Genomic DNA, 13,612 nt, shown 5'->3' with positions numbered 1-13,612 from the left:
CAAAAGCTTGAGTTTATTGTTCAAAATGAACATAGGGAAGACAACAATCTTAATTTTCCTAGTCTGAGCAATTAAGTTTTTGTAATCATCATGGAGAGACCATATACTCAAATATAAATTCAAAAGTTTCAGGAACCTTATCCTCCATTTGTGTAGCATCCATAAATTTAGATTCTTAGTTGTTTGACATGTCTAAATGATTAACCACCTGATGATGAGCAGATATGTTAGGAACATTTTTTTCCACCCCACTTGCTTCACCAAAGTAGGTGTCTAAGTTGCCAGCAACAAATTCCTTAGATTTCACATGTCTCCTTCGTTTTGTCTTTGACAGAAACATAAGATTTTTTAGGACCAACATTAACACTAAGATGAGTCTTGTCTTAGTTATTTTTAGCAACATTACTTCTCTTGCAAGCATCAAAAGTATGCCTAATGCAGCTGCAATAAATACAGAAATCAGAGTTTTTCATAGTTAAACTCCACCCCACTTGCTTCACCAAAGTAGGTGTCTAAGTTGCCAGCAACAAATTCCTTAGATTTCACATGTCTCCTTCGTTTTGTCTTTGACAGAAACATAAGATTTTTTAGGACCAACATTAACATTAAGATGAGTCTTGTCTTAGTTATTTTTAGCAACATTACTTCTCTTGCAAGCATCAAAAGTATGCCTAATGCAGCTGCAATAAATACAGAAATCAGAGTTTTTCATAGTTAAACTCCACCCCACTTGCTTCACCAAAGTAGGTGTCTAAGTTGCCAGCAACAAATTCCTTAGATTTCACATGTCTCCTTCGTTTTGTCTTTGACAGAAACATAAGATTTTTTAGGACCAACATTAACATTAAGATGAGTCTTGTCTTAGTTATTTTTAGCAACATTACTTCTCTTGCAAGCATCAAAAGTATGCCTAATGCAGCTGCAATAAATACAGAAATCAGAGTTTTTCATAGTTAAACTCCACCCCACTTGCTTCACCAAAGTAGGTGTCTAAGTTGCCAGCAACAAATTCCTTAGATTTCACGTGTCTCCTTCGTTTTGTCTTTGACAGAAACATAAGATTTTTTAGGACCAACATTAACATTAAGATGAGTCTTGTCTTAGTTATTTTTAGCAACATTACTTCTCTTGCAAGCATCAAAAGTATGCCTAATGCAGCTGCAATAAATACAGAAATCAGAGTTTTTCATAGTTAAACTCCACCCCACTTGCTTCACCAAAGTAGGTGTCTAAGTTGCCAGCAACAAATTCCTTAGATTTCACATGTCTCCTTCGTTTTGTCTTTGACAGAAACATAAGATTTTTTAGGACCAACATTAACATTAAGATGAGTCTTGTCTTAGTTATTTTTAGCAACATTACTTCTCTTGCAAGCATCAAAAGTATGCCTAATGCAGCTGCAATAAATACAGAAATCAGAGTTTTTCATAGTTAAACTCCACCCCACTTGCTTCACCAAAGTAGGTGTCTAAGTTGCCAGCAACAAATTCCTTAGATTTCACATGTCTCCTTCGTTTTGTCTTTGACAGAAACATAAGATTTTTTAGGACCAACATTAACATTAAGATGAGTCTTGTCTTAGTTATTTTTAGCAACATTACTTCTCTTGCAAGCATCAAAAGTATGCCTAATGCAGCTGCAATAAATACAGAAATCAGAGTTTTTCATAGTTAAACTCCACAAAAAAATTAGATGATAGATTTCATAACATAAGTATAAAAAAAACAAAAATAATCAATTGCTGGCTGTGGGGTTCGAACCCACGCGCACTTATGTGCAGAAGATCTTAAGTCTTCCCCCTTAACCTCTCGGGCAAACCAGCTGATGTTTATATTTCTCAATTTTTTATACTAACTCTTTCCCATATTTCAACTTATATTTCTCAATTTTGTATACTAATTCTTTCCCATATTTCAACTGGAAATTTCTACCTACATATTTTATTTTCTTTCTGTAGAGGAAATACATATAATTTGTTCATACCTAAACGAAACAACTACGAACTAATTAGTTTGAGGGAGAAAAAAAATTATTGTTTTCACCATTAATTATAAAAGTAAAGTTCATAACATGTGGATTGATTCAAAATTTTATTTTTAGGCAAATTTTTTCAAAAAACAAAAACATTCCTTCATTGTACCCAATGGTTTCATTTCATTGATAATATTTTATGAAAAATGAATTTTTCTATTCAACTTTTATTGTTTTACTTTTTCACTAATAAGATCCATCTTAGATTTGGGAAAAGAAAAAAAAAACTAATATCATTCCAGACAAGAGTAAAACCACTCTTGAAAACAGCAATAATACAACGGTTCTTATTGTCAAAGAAAAACTCACTAAACAAGTTTTTTTTTATCAATACAAAACAATACTGGAATAACAATGTTAATTATTTGTTATTTTATTGTGAGTCAGATTCAGTCTGCATAGTTCTTAATATTTTTGGCAAACTAACTTAGATGAAGAAATTTGGTGAAAAACTCGAGCATAACAACTTGAGAAGATAATTAATTATGCAGAGTATTTTGTTAAGCAAATTAGTTGAGTTGATTTTAGTTAGTTGCTGGCATAACTAGTTTGAGTCTGCATGATTAGTTAGATGAATTAAACTACTACAATTAATTTCTTCACTCATTTATTTGTGTTAATGTTTTCTAATGCAATTCTTCGTATGGTATCATAGAGTTTGGTTTGTTTGAAGAATGACTTGAAGAAACAACAACACTAATGAAGGAGATTTGAATACAAATGCAATGTTGTTGGTGGTTAGGATTTGGGGATAAGGAGGAAAGGGTAGAGAATTGAAAATGTGTGCATCTATTGTGTCAAATTATGTCGCAAAGCTTGTTACAAGAAGCATGGCTATCCACCAGGTTTTAGTTTTTTAGTTTTGATAGAGAAAATACCCATAACAATTCTTATGTAAACAATGAGATGTATGAATAAGAGGTACAATTATACTGTTATCTAGAAAGGCTTAAGTTGTCCTTCGTAAGTAATTCCAATACAGAAGATGTGTTTGATTTTACACGTTTAGGTATTTAGGGCCCTTTCTCTACTACCTTTGTGCTTGATTTTAAATATTTTCTAATTGTTCTAATTGACCAAACACAAATAATATATAATTGTTTAGAGGATCCAGATCCCAATAATATTTAATAGATTGTGTTGATTTATCTATTCCCACCCGATCAATTAAATTTGTCACCTCTTATTACTACTATTTTTCTTGTTTTACGATACACAACTTAATACAAAGTGCTGTAACAGGTTGTTGTACAATAGCACTAGCATTGCAAAATCTGATCTATATCAATAATTTGGTAATAGACCCATCTACAGGTCCTCTACCTGAAATCTTTAATCTATTATCAGTTTCTGTTTGTTCATCCACATTATACTGATGTGATTTATGTTTAATAGACAATAAGTTTGACAACCAGCAGGATAACAGCATATGCCACAAACTATACCTAAAACTCAAACTAAAATCATAATATACACTGCAGCGTATTAGAATGCAAGAATGAGTGATAAACTTTCATGTCTGACTAAGAACCTAGTACTATATGATACTGAAATGCTAGTGAAAGGAAAAGCTATCAGGGTTTAATCCTGCCACCATTTTAGCAACATTTAAAATTAACTTTAACACTCCAATAACCAAACACAAATTAACACCCAAAATTTTGTGTTGAGCAATATACCCAACATTTAAAGGCAGTAACTTTAATAAATTGGAGTTCAACAATGTAGACAAAATTTCCAGACATGATTTCACGGTAAACTTCTCAGTTTCCACAGCTTACTAGTCTATATCTAGGATAAAAACATCAAAACATTTTTACCATACTCACGGTAAATACAAGGGAAAATTACTACGCGAATACGGTAATCAATGCAATATCACCGACGACCTTGCTTAGACTTTTTACTTTGTTGACCAGTTTTGAAGGCGCCGGACCTAGAAATACAATTAAAAGTAATAATTAAATCATAATCTAACTTGGCAAACTGCTCAGAAACTTTGTTAAAATCATTGGTTACTGTTTCCAGAAAAGAAAAAAAAAGGAAATCATACTTGCTAGAGTTGGAAGTCTGGCCCTTTGCAGCATTCTGATTAAATTTTCCACCCTGCTTTGCAGGATGGGGAGTTGCTGTATGTACACCTTTCTTTCCACCTACAACATAAATTTAATCAAAATATAAACAGCAACTACTGTAAGCAATTACATTTATCATTCAAAAAGAAAATGCATAAATTTGTTGTGGGCTCGATACAGATCCAGTTGTTATGAACACACAAATTTAAAAATATACTCAGCAGAAGACCAAGCATCTAAGACTATAAATATAAGTTGTAAGATTAGACATCCAAAAGGGAAAACTGAGGAGAACTAAGAAGCATTTACAAGAGCTTCTCTGGATCTTATTTGAGAATTAATCATGTGAAATACGCACTTAATATGTTTTGTTATGCTTCTAAAGATACATTTTGACATACTTATAGGCATTTTTTAGCTTATTTTATTAAGCTTCTAAGATATGCTTATATATAATCACTTGATGCATAGGCTGTCATGTGCCAAACATTAATTGAATACGAGTTAAAACTGTATACCCACTTACCAGTCTTTTCAGGAGTACCATTCTTAGCTTTCTTGGCAGGAACTGGAGTTTGGGATCCAGCACCAATTCCCCTCTTGTTGTTCTTGCCCTGAGTCACCTTCAGAGCATAAAACAGTGTATAAGTACGGGTGAGTACTGCATAATACAATCATAAGATGATAAATAATAAATCAGAGAAATACAATGTACAACAGTTGATTACCTTCTTAGCAGGAGCCTCCTCTTCACTCTCAGCATCACTATCAGTATCACTGTCACTGTCAGTATCAGCATCAAAACTTTTAGGAGTAGCGTCCTCCTCACTCTCACTCTCATCACTATCAATCTAAAATGACAAATGAAAGAATTTACCATCACAAATCTTGAATACCAGTTACCAGCGAGAAAAAATCAATTTCTAGTACGAGATAAAACCAATGTTTACCAAGAAGACTTAGATAAACTCTTAGAAAAAGTATCTTATTTCCCATTTTGCAGACAATGGATTACAAAGAAAAAAATAATGATACATCACAAACAAAGAATAGATTACATGAAAGTCGAATTTAAACCCAAATGAAAGAACAAGTTACACCAACAGAGAACTGCATTGAACAACTACTGATTACCTTCTTCGCAAGAGTCTCTTCATCACTATCTGTATCACTATCCATATCAGTAGTATCAGTATCGCTATTTTTAGAAGTATCATTTTGATCACTCTTATCACTTTCAGTATCAATCTAAAATGACAAATGAAAGAGCTTACTATAAAAAATCTTGAATGCCACTATACCAGTAAGAAGAAAAAAAAAATCAATTTTCTATAAGAGATAAAACCAAAGTGTACCAAGAAGACTCAGATAAACTCTACGAAAAAAGCATTTTATTTCCTTTTTGCAGACAATGGGATTACAAAAGAAAAAATAATGATACATCACACAGAACAAATTACTTGAAAGTGCAATTTAAACACAAATGAAATAACAAATTACCAAAACAGAGATATGCATCGTACAACTGTTATTACCTTTTTAGCAGGAGTCTCTTCATCACTACTACCAGTAAGAGCATCAGTATCGATCTAAAATGAAAAATGAAAGAATTTACAATAAAAAACTTGAATACCAATATACCAGCAAGAAAAAAATCAATTTCTCATCTCTAAGAAAAAACATCTTATAAATTTTACAAAGAAAAAAAAATGATACATCACAAAAAAAGAACAAATTACATGAAAGTGCAATTTAAACCCAAAGTTTCTAAAATACCTCATCATCAGAAATTTCATCCTCAGAATAATCTGAATCGGACTCATCCGAGTCACCTTCATTTTTCTCTGGATCAACAGTCTTGCCATTCTTTGGATCAACAACCTTGACTTGCTTTGTCAATGCATCAGCTGCAGGTTTTCCAGATTTAGCAGCCTCCTTTACTGCTTGAGCTTTTATTTCAAGGTTTCATAAAAGAAAATAATTATAGGTTATCAAAGTAGTATTACATAATATACAGCTAACAATATATTTCAGATTAAGAGAAGGCATCTACCATCTTCCTTCAAAGGAACAAGTTCTTCTTCGCTATCTGTTCAAATAACACAATGAAACAATGTTTGAGCAACCGATTTAACCAGAACAATAATAACATTCTGCAAGAAATAAACGAGTCTTACCAGAAGAGTCAGAAAAGCTGTCGGAATCATCATCTTCAGGGCTGCCAAAGGGAACACATCAGAAGTCAAGAGAAAAGGAACATAAATGATAAAAATTAGCACGTTACACATTGATATATTAGCATGATTGGCAACAACAAAAATTCTAAGCCATAAATATGAAGAAATAAGATGATTATATAAAATGTACAAACCAATGTTTTAAATCCAAACCAAATTCAATCAGTTGAACCAGCCATTACTTGCACACCGTTTTGTCTCAAATCAAACTGTGTAGTACAGTTGATGATGACCCAAAGGTCTGGTCGGTTGGTTTCTGGTTCGACTTTTAAAACATTGATCAAATTTCCAAAACACATATTCTCTATAATAACCTAAACAAATATTAACTGAAATAAAACATATAAAGGAATACAACAGGTCCAAGCACACATTATCTAAACAAATTTAAGAGAAAGTCAGGTTTTGTGGTAAAAAAAAAAACAGATTTTGAATTAATTGACTCAAGCTAAAAGTGAGTTGAATATAAAGTGACTTATGATTGGATAATTTTATGCAAAATTAAGTTTGAATGTAAAGAGTTTCAATGTAAAAATAACGTTTATACTCAAGCTACAAATTCTACTTACAAGTAAAATCAATGCTGAAGGCAGAATCAACTCAACTCTACATTAACAAACCAAACACCTCAAAATCATTCCAAAATCAATTCTACACCGCTAGAATTGATTTTGGCTCATCCAAAAGCTAAACCAAACATACACTAAACCAATTAACAACAAATCAAGAGGTTGAAAAATACCTAAAAACTTTGTATCCTGAAAAATAAACAGAAGCATTCTTGGAGTTATGAGAAAGCTCAGACTGCTGGTCCAGAACAATATCTATAGAAATCTGAGGAATCTCATCCTTCTTAAGAGTTCCCAGAACAATCTTCTGATCCTCAACTTTCACATACACAACAACAGGCTCACTTGCTTTTCCTTTCTTAACCTCTCCAAGTGCAACCTGAAGAAAACAAGTTACATCAAAAAAATTAATATTTCAAAACCTAATCAACAATTATTCAATATCTTTAACCTAATCAACAGATTCTAACTAACCTGAGAAATATGGATGTATCCTTCAAAGTTATCCTTTGGATCAACTTTAACAGATTCTCCAACTTTAACCTCAACGCCTGAATTTCAAACCGATGTAAAATAAGAACAAATTGCAACAACAACAACAACAACAACAACAACAAAATTAACAAATATTTAGTAAATTAAAATCAATAATACTAGAACAAACAGAGAGTATTGCGATTTCGGTGTAGAAAACAAATATATAGCGATGATGAAATTGGAATCGAAAGCAATGAATGAAGATAGAGGGAAGAGAAAGTTACCCCAAAACTCCATTGGTGAGTCCATTTGAAAGGTTGAGAGAAAGAGAGGCGAGTGGAGAAAAAGAGTGGAGAAAAAGAGGAACTAGTTTGCAAGAGGAGAATAGGGTTTAAGGGCTTTTGATATTTATATTGATTTATTAGGGTTTTTCTACTTCCCCGCCTCCGTTTTCTCTTTTCTTTTTTTTCGTTTATTTTATGGATATTATATTATGGATTTTTTTTATCATTGCAAAAACAAATATATTTTTTGGTCAAGTGCAAAAACAAATATTTTTTTAATTTAATTGGTATGCACCAACAGCGTAAAGCAAATTTATACCGTTAATGAATATTAACCGTTAAATATTTATTAAAATTTAATTTTTATTTTAATTATTTATAAAATAATATTTATGAATAATTGTGATATATTGATTGTGTAAAGAATTTACACTAAAAATTTATATTAATTAATCTCATAAAGAATTTTATAATGTTTATAGTAATTACTCTAATATTTTCTTTGGACAGTGCAAAAACAAATATTAACTATTACAAAAAATATATATATGAAGTAAAAAAAATTAATTCATATGTTAATCTTATACTCTTAATATTTGTTAATCAGAGTCATTTTATCTTTAAAGTATTTAAATTTTGTTTTAATTGCTTTTATAATGCTAACATTTATACAAAATTGTTATGGGTTGATACTTTCAATTTTTTTACTAAAGAAGTTAAACTCAATTAAAAAGTTATATATTTATTATATTATTTTGAAACCTCTTCTATTTTATTTTTTTATGTTATGGGTCGGTCAAAGATTAGAAAAGAGAGAGCCCATATTTGATCTAAGTTTGAGACGTTGCAATCGATCCTTGTGTATAATAAATCATGCTTAAAAGGAAATGTATGATTCATTTTTACTCTCATATTGCTTTTCATTCTCTCTCTGACTTTGGCGTTGGAGTGTTAACCTTGCAGGTCAATCCTTATACACTGCACGAGAAGCCTAAAACCACTGTAACAAAGTATTGTTTCACAATTTACCAAACAACTTTGATTCCACCAAAAAATAGTGGTCTCTTTTGTGAGAATCGACTTCTAATTATTGCAAATCTCCACAATTAAATACAGATGATCCGAGTCACAATCGTCATAACAATTGCGCTAAGATGGAAAAAGCGATTTCTCGATCTTGTTTTTGGATACATGGGATCCTTCCAACCACGTATCACTGATAAGTACCAAAAATACGTAAAATATGTAGACACTTATTGACTTATTTTACAAGTAATCAATGAAAACCCCTAAATTTATCAAGAAAATATGACAAAACACTTGTATGAACTTTTTAATTATGTATTTATTGAGAACAAATAAAAAACCGAGAAAACATCAATATGCATCATCAAAGTCTAAGTTGGCACGAGGCTAACTAAGCCATACATGGGCATCAAAATTTGGGTAAACCAAAAATAGTCATCAGGCTAGATAATCGAGAGGATTATGCGTCTAGCGAGCCTAGTTAGGCTAAGCTAGCTAAGCAAGAAGATTTGGCACCTAGCGGGCCTAGCAGTGCATTCATAAGCATCGCATGGCATCTAAGGTCCAAAAATTGTGTGTTTTATACTTAAGTCTCTTCAATCGCATCAAAACGAAGATTCCAATCTTCATTTCTCCGTATGGAAGAAACTTAAATAGAGGCATCTGTCATACCCCAAATTTTGACCCTGAGATTCCTAAATCATTTGCACTCCAATCATTAATCAAGATCATAATCTTGAGATTCAACTTTAACTTGTGCCCACCTCATCTTTTGGGGGGGATCGCCAAGCACTCATGTTTGTTTAAGTTTGTGAATATTTTCTTGTTATGTTATACTAACCAAAATACAAAAAGATGTCTTCTTCTTTTAGAGTTTTGTGCATTATAGGTGAATGGTCAAGTGCATCCACACCTCTTATAAAGCTAGGGTTTTAAGGATCGACCCTCAATTAATCGATCATTCATGGAAGATAAATGATTTATACTTCAAAAGAGATTGCCTCGTCGTCAAATATCATATTTTAAGCATCTCTCAACTCCATGTGATAAAGTTTATTTCACGTGTTTATTTCCCTGCCTTCTTCAACAAGTTTCCTCAAAGCCATGAGCCTCACAATCAAGTGTTCTTGAATAAAACATCATTTTAAAGTCTCATATATCTTCTCATGCTTCATAATGCAAAGAAAACTCAAGAGATTCAAAGTTGATTCAGGGTGTTTAACCTAAAGTTCTTGATTTTATGATCACAAGGGCATAACTCCCTCAATTTTCAACATTTTTTAGTGATTCATTTTGAAAATCATTCTCCTTGACATCATCAACAACTTCTCTTCATAATTCAAGAGGAAAATTTGTGAAGAAAGTCATCAAAAGTGAGAAGACATTATAGGTCTCCTTTTGAAAGTTTAAGGAATTGTGTGTCCAGTTCAAAGGATCATAACTTGCTCATTTTTTTTAATCATTTTGAGCCTATTCTTTTTGCATAATAAATCTTGAATGAGTCTACTTCAATCCATCTTTGAAGATCAAGAGCAAATTTTGAAAGGAATACCATGGAAGAAAGAAAAACATTATAGGTCATCTTGTAGACTTAATGGAATTTCAAGTATGGTATGCCTATCTTCAAAAGTGCATCACTCTCTCTTTTTTTATAATTTTTGGGCGGTTCTTTTTTCCAAATGTTCATCTTGAATAGAAGAACATTTCATCTTCAAAGTTCCAAGTCAAATTCATGCTCTAAGGCATTCAAAAATTGCAAGCCATTTGTGCACAACACTTGGGCATGACCTGTTTGATGCAAGGCATAACCCAAGATTTCAGGTTTTGACCTTAAATCCTTAAGGCCATATCTTCCTCCTTATGTATCCAACTGGTTCCATTCTTTTTGCATTGTATTCTATGTAACAATGAGATTATTGGCTCAAGGAAAATTGAAAAACGCACGAGCCAATTTCAAATGGCCATAGTATGGGGTACCTTAAAGCTGAAATAAGTGCATAATCAGTTTGGCCAATCTTCAAATTACTTGAAATTAAATCAATGTGGCACGCATTTTTTCTCCTAAACAAGATAAGCAACCTTCCAGAAGTTTTTTAGTGCATTGAAACACATGTTTTGGTTGAGTTTTGAGGGAATTGCAAGTCATACTTCTCACGCTTCTACCTTCACACGAATTCAAGGAATTTCTCATCATTTCACACGTATGAACACTCCATGAGCTCAGCTATAAATAGAGGATCATATTCCATTCATTTCTCAAGCTTTTAAGAGCCAAAACAACTCTGTTCAGATCCCATACAAACTATGAATTTGTATTTTCTTCATTTTTAGAAGCTTTCAACCTTACTTTGTTCAGGTAGAAATTTTCACCAAATCAACTCAAATTTAGGCCTAACATGAAGCTTTTGACTCATTGAAACTCACTGCACAATTAATTTTAAGGTTTGATTTGATTCAATGCATCTATTCTTGAGATTTTTAGATTTTTACTGGACTGTTTTTTTTCAAATCGACTACGTTGTAGTTTGAATAAATATTTCGTGAGGATATGGCTGAGATCGTCTTGATGAGACCGGTTAAATGATACCACTACAAGCACTTAATTTTAAATTTTGATTGATCCTCGTTTTTCTGCAAATTCCTTCAAAAAATTTAAGCTTGAGGTTAAAGATGACGAGGTGTCATCATCCAACCAGTGATAGCGCAACACTTGAAATATTTTCATTGGCTTGACCTTTTTAATCATTTTGCACGTATTTTGACTGAGGTCTATCATAGAAGCGCATCTTAGAGCCATTAGACATGCCAGATCATTTAATGAGCTCTCAATCCAATGCCTCGTATATTTTCTAATTTAATTTCTTTTATTTTCTTTTATTTGATTTTTATTTAAAAAATTCATATCTTCTTCACTTTTATTCCAAAAATTATGAAAAAATAAATAAAAAAATACTTGAAATCATTTCTTATTTTATGACTATTTTTCTATATATTTTTTTATCATTTAATATTTTTAATATTTTCTCCCATTTTCCTTAAGTTTTAACTGGTTTAAAATTATTTTTTAGTATTATAAAATTCTGGAAAAATTAGAAATGATCCTATGATGGTCTTTGACCTATGGTGATCTTTGGTTTGAATTTATTTGATATTTAGATGTTTGATTTTATTTTTTGCTTCTTATTTTCTTTTTTTAAAAATCTTTTGAAAAATTGTTTAATATTTGATTTGTTTTTTCCCTCCATCTATTTTCTTTTGGTTTGTGGGTGTAAGTCTTGATAAATTGATTGTATAGAGGTTATGATTTTATCATTCTTCTAATGGATTATTAAGATGAAATCTCATGATGACCAAAAGAGTTCATTTGGACACTTGGTTTTAATTTCAATCCATTCCCCTTCCTCTTCATCTTAATCTCATTCTTCTTTGTTTCTTATTTTACATATGTTGTAAATTTTAGGAGAATGATTTACATGTCATTTCTCTAATTTGTTTTTAAACACATAAATTGTTATTGACTCACCTCGTTGTAGGGTGACTTATATATAATTTACTTGGTGATTGCTTAACATAGCGCTAAATTTGTCCCGTATCGAAAAATGATCATTCGTGACCTAAACCTATGTTTATAAGCCCAAGGATGGTTGAATATTTGGCAATTGGTTCAAGGCCTTTGAAAACTTGTTGTATAGAGGCTTTTATTCTATCAATCCTCTGATGAGTTTTTCATTAACTTTGATATAAGTTCATTATTTAACCATTATTGATCATTAACTTTTAACAACCAACCATTAACAATTAACTTCTAACCTTTATTTTATGCTTCTTTTATCATTTTGCTTTATTTTATCTTATGCTTCATTTTACTATTTCTCATTCATCATCATGTTTATGTTTATGCTTATGTCGTTTTTCCTTTGTCCATTTGGACTTTTATTTTGTTCTTAAAACATTAATAATCAACTTGAACTGTAAAAAACTTAATGTGGACTTGGACTTTGGTTATTATGCCCTAAGCTTGGAGGATGGACTATTGGAATCAGACTTTGATACCTTGGCTTTATTACGTTGATATTTTGGAGTTCTTAGAGTTTACTCAAAGGCATTAGTTTGGTTTTCTTTGTGTGCGTGTTATTTTGAGTTCCGTATTTTGACTGAAGTCCTTGGGGTTTACTCCAAGGCATTGTGATTGGGAATTCTTCTGTATGCAACTATTACTCTAGCCAGTTTTTGTCTTAAGTTCTTATGGTGCATTTCCAAGGCTTTGATTAACAGATGGACCCTTCGCATCAAAGCGTTGTAAATGCAAAGGATCCATCTATTCTCATGTTCAAGATTGATTGGCTGAGTTTTCTCTACTATGAATATAAAGTGTCTATACTTTTTTTAATAAAATATTTTGTTTCCCTTTTAAGTGGAACTACAGTTGCTCTAAATTCTCCATTGTACTCAAAAGATATGTAGGCACAAGATGTAATGTCTTGTCGAGCATAATTTTAAAATCAAACACAAAACTTTCTTTTGTACACAATTCTCTTTTAACACGTAAATTTACAAAAAGGTTCATGTAGAGTATCACAGATGTGAGGGGTGTTAACACCTTCCCCTTGCATAATTAATCTCCATACCTAAGATCTCTGCTTTTTATTAGTTTTGATTTAAAAACTTCTTTGGGTTTTGTTTTACTCTTTTCCCTTTTCATTTGGAAACAATAAAGCGTGGTGGCGACTTTTACTAAAATAATGAGTCAAGTCAATCCAATGGCTTTGATCTCAATTTTTCCCCGCTACTGAAATTTGGCGAATCTGCTGGGGAGTAGTCCTCTAAGTGGGTTAAGCCTATTTTTGTTTATATGTGTATATTGTTATCTGTTAATTGTTATTATGTGCTTTGTCTGTTTGTTTTTTGGGTGC

The 13,612-nt window shown here is 31.7% G+C and overlaps 1 protein-coding gene and 1 non-coding gene across 3 annotated transcripts; both read right to left on the bottom strand.

The window, feature by feature from the left end:
- Window positions 1–1,739: 1,739 nt before the first annotated feature.
- On the bottom strand, window positions 1,740–1,822 carry TRNAL-UAA (transfer RNA leucine (anticodon UAA)). Its single transcript has one exon. It is a non-coding gene; the product is annotated as a tRNA-Leu (tRNA).
- A 1,868-nt stretch (window positions 1,823–3,690) lies between these two features.
- On the bottom strand, window positions 3,691–7,830 carry LOC131624050 (histone deacetylase HDT1-like). Of its 2 annotated transcripts, XM_058895045.1 has the most exons (12): window positions 7,674–7,830; window positions 7,387–7,463; window positions 7,086–7,291; window positions 6,284–6,324; window positions 6,160–6,195; window positions 5,883–6,055; window positions 5,642–5,695; window positions 5,241–5,354; window positions 4,835–4,957; window positions 4,633–4,729; window positions 4,085–4,184; window positions 3,691–3,967 (listed from the first exon to the last, which is right to left on the bottom strand). In XM_058895045.1, exons 1-12 carry the CDS (start codon window positions 7,696–7,698, stop codon window positions 3,910–3,912), a joined length of 1,104 nt encoding a protein of 367 aa, XP_058751028.1. In that variant the 5' UTR covers window positions 7,699–7,830; the 3' UTR covers window positions 3,691–3,909. The 2 variants fall into 2 exon arrangements, with proteins under 2 accessions (XP_058751028.1, XP_058751029.1); XM_058895046.1 differs by lacking the exon at window positions 5,241–5,354.
- Window positions 7,831–13,612: the final 5,782 nt, after the last annotated feature.

The sequence above is a fragment of the Vicia villosa genome, unplaced genomic scaffold, assembly GCF_029867415.1.
Source record: "Vicia villosa cultivar HV-30 ecotype Madison, WI unplaced genomic scaffold, Vvil1.0 ctg.000101F_1_1_1, whole genome shotgun sequence".
NCBI lineage: Eukaryota > Viridiplantae > Streptophyta > Magnoliopsida > Fabales > Fabaceae > Vicia > Vicia villosa.
Note: the sequence above shows the minus strand (reverse complement) of the source record. Positions and strands in the feature narration are given on the sequence as shown.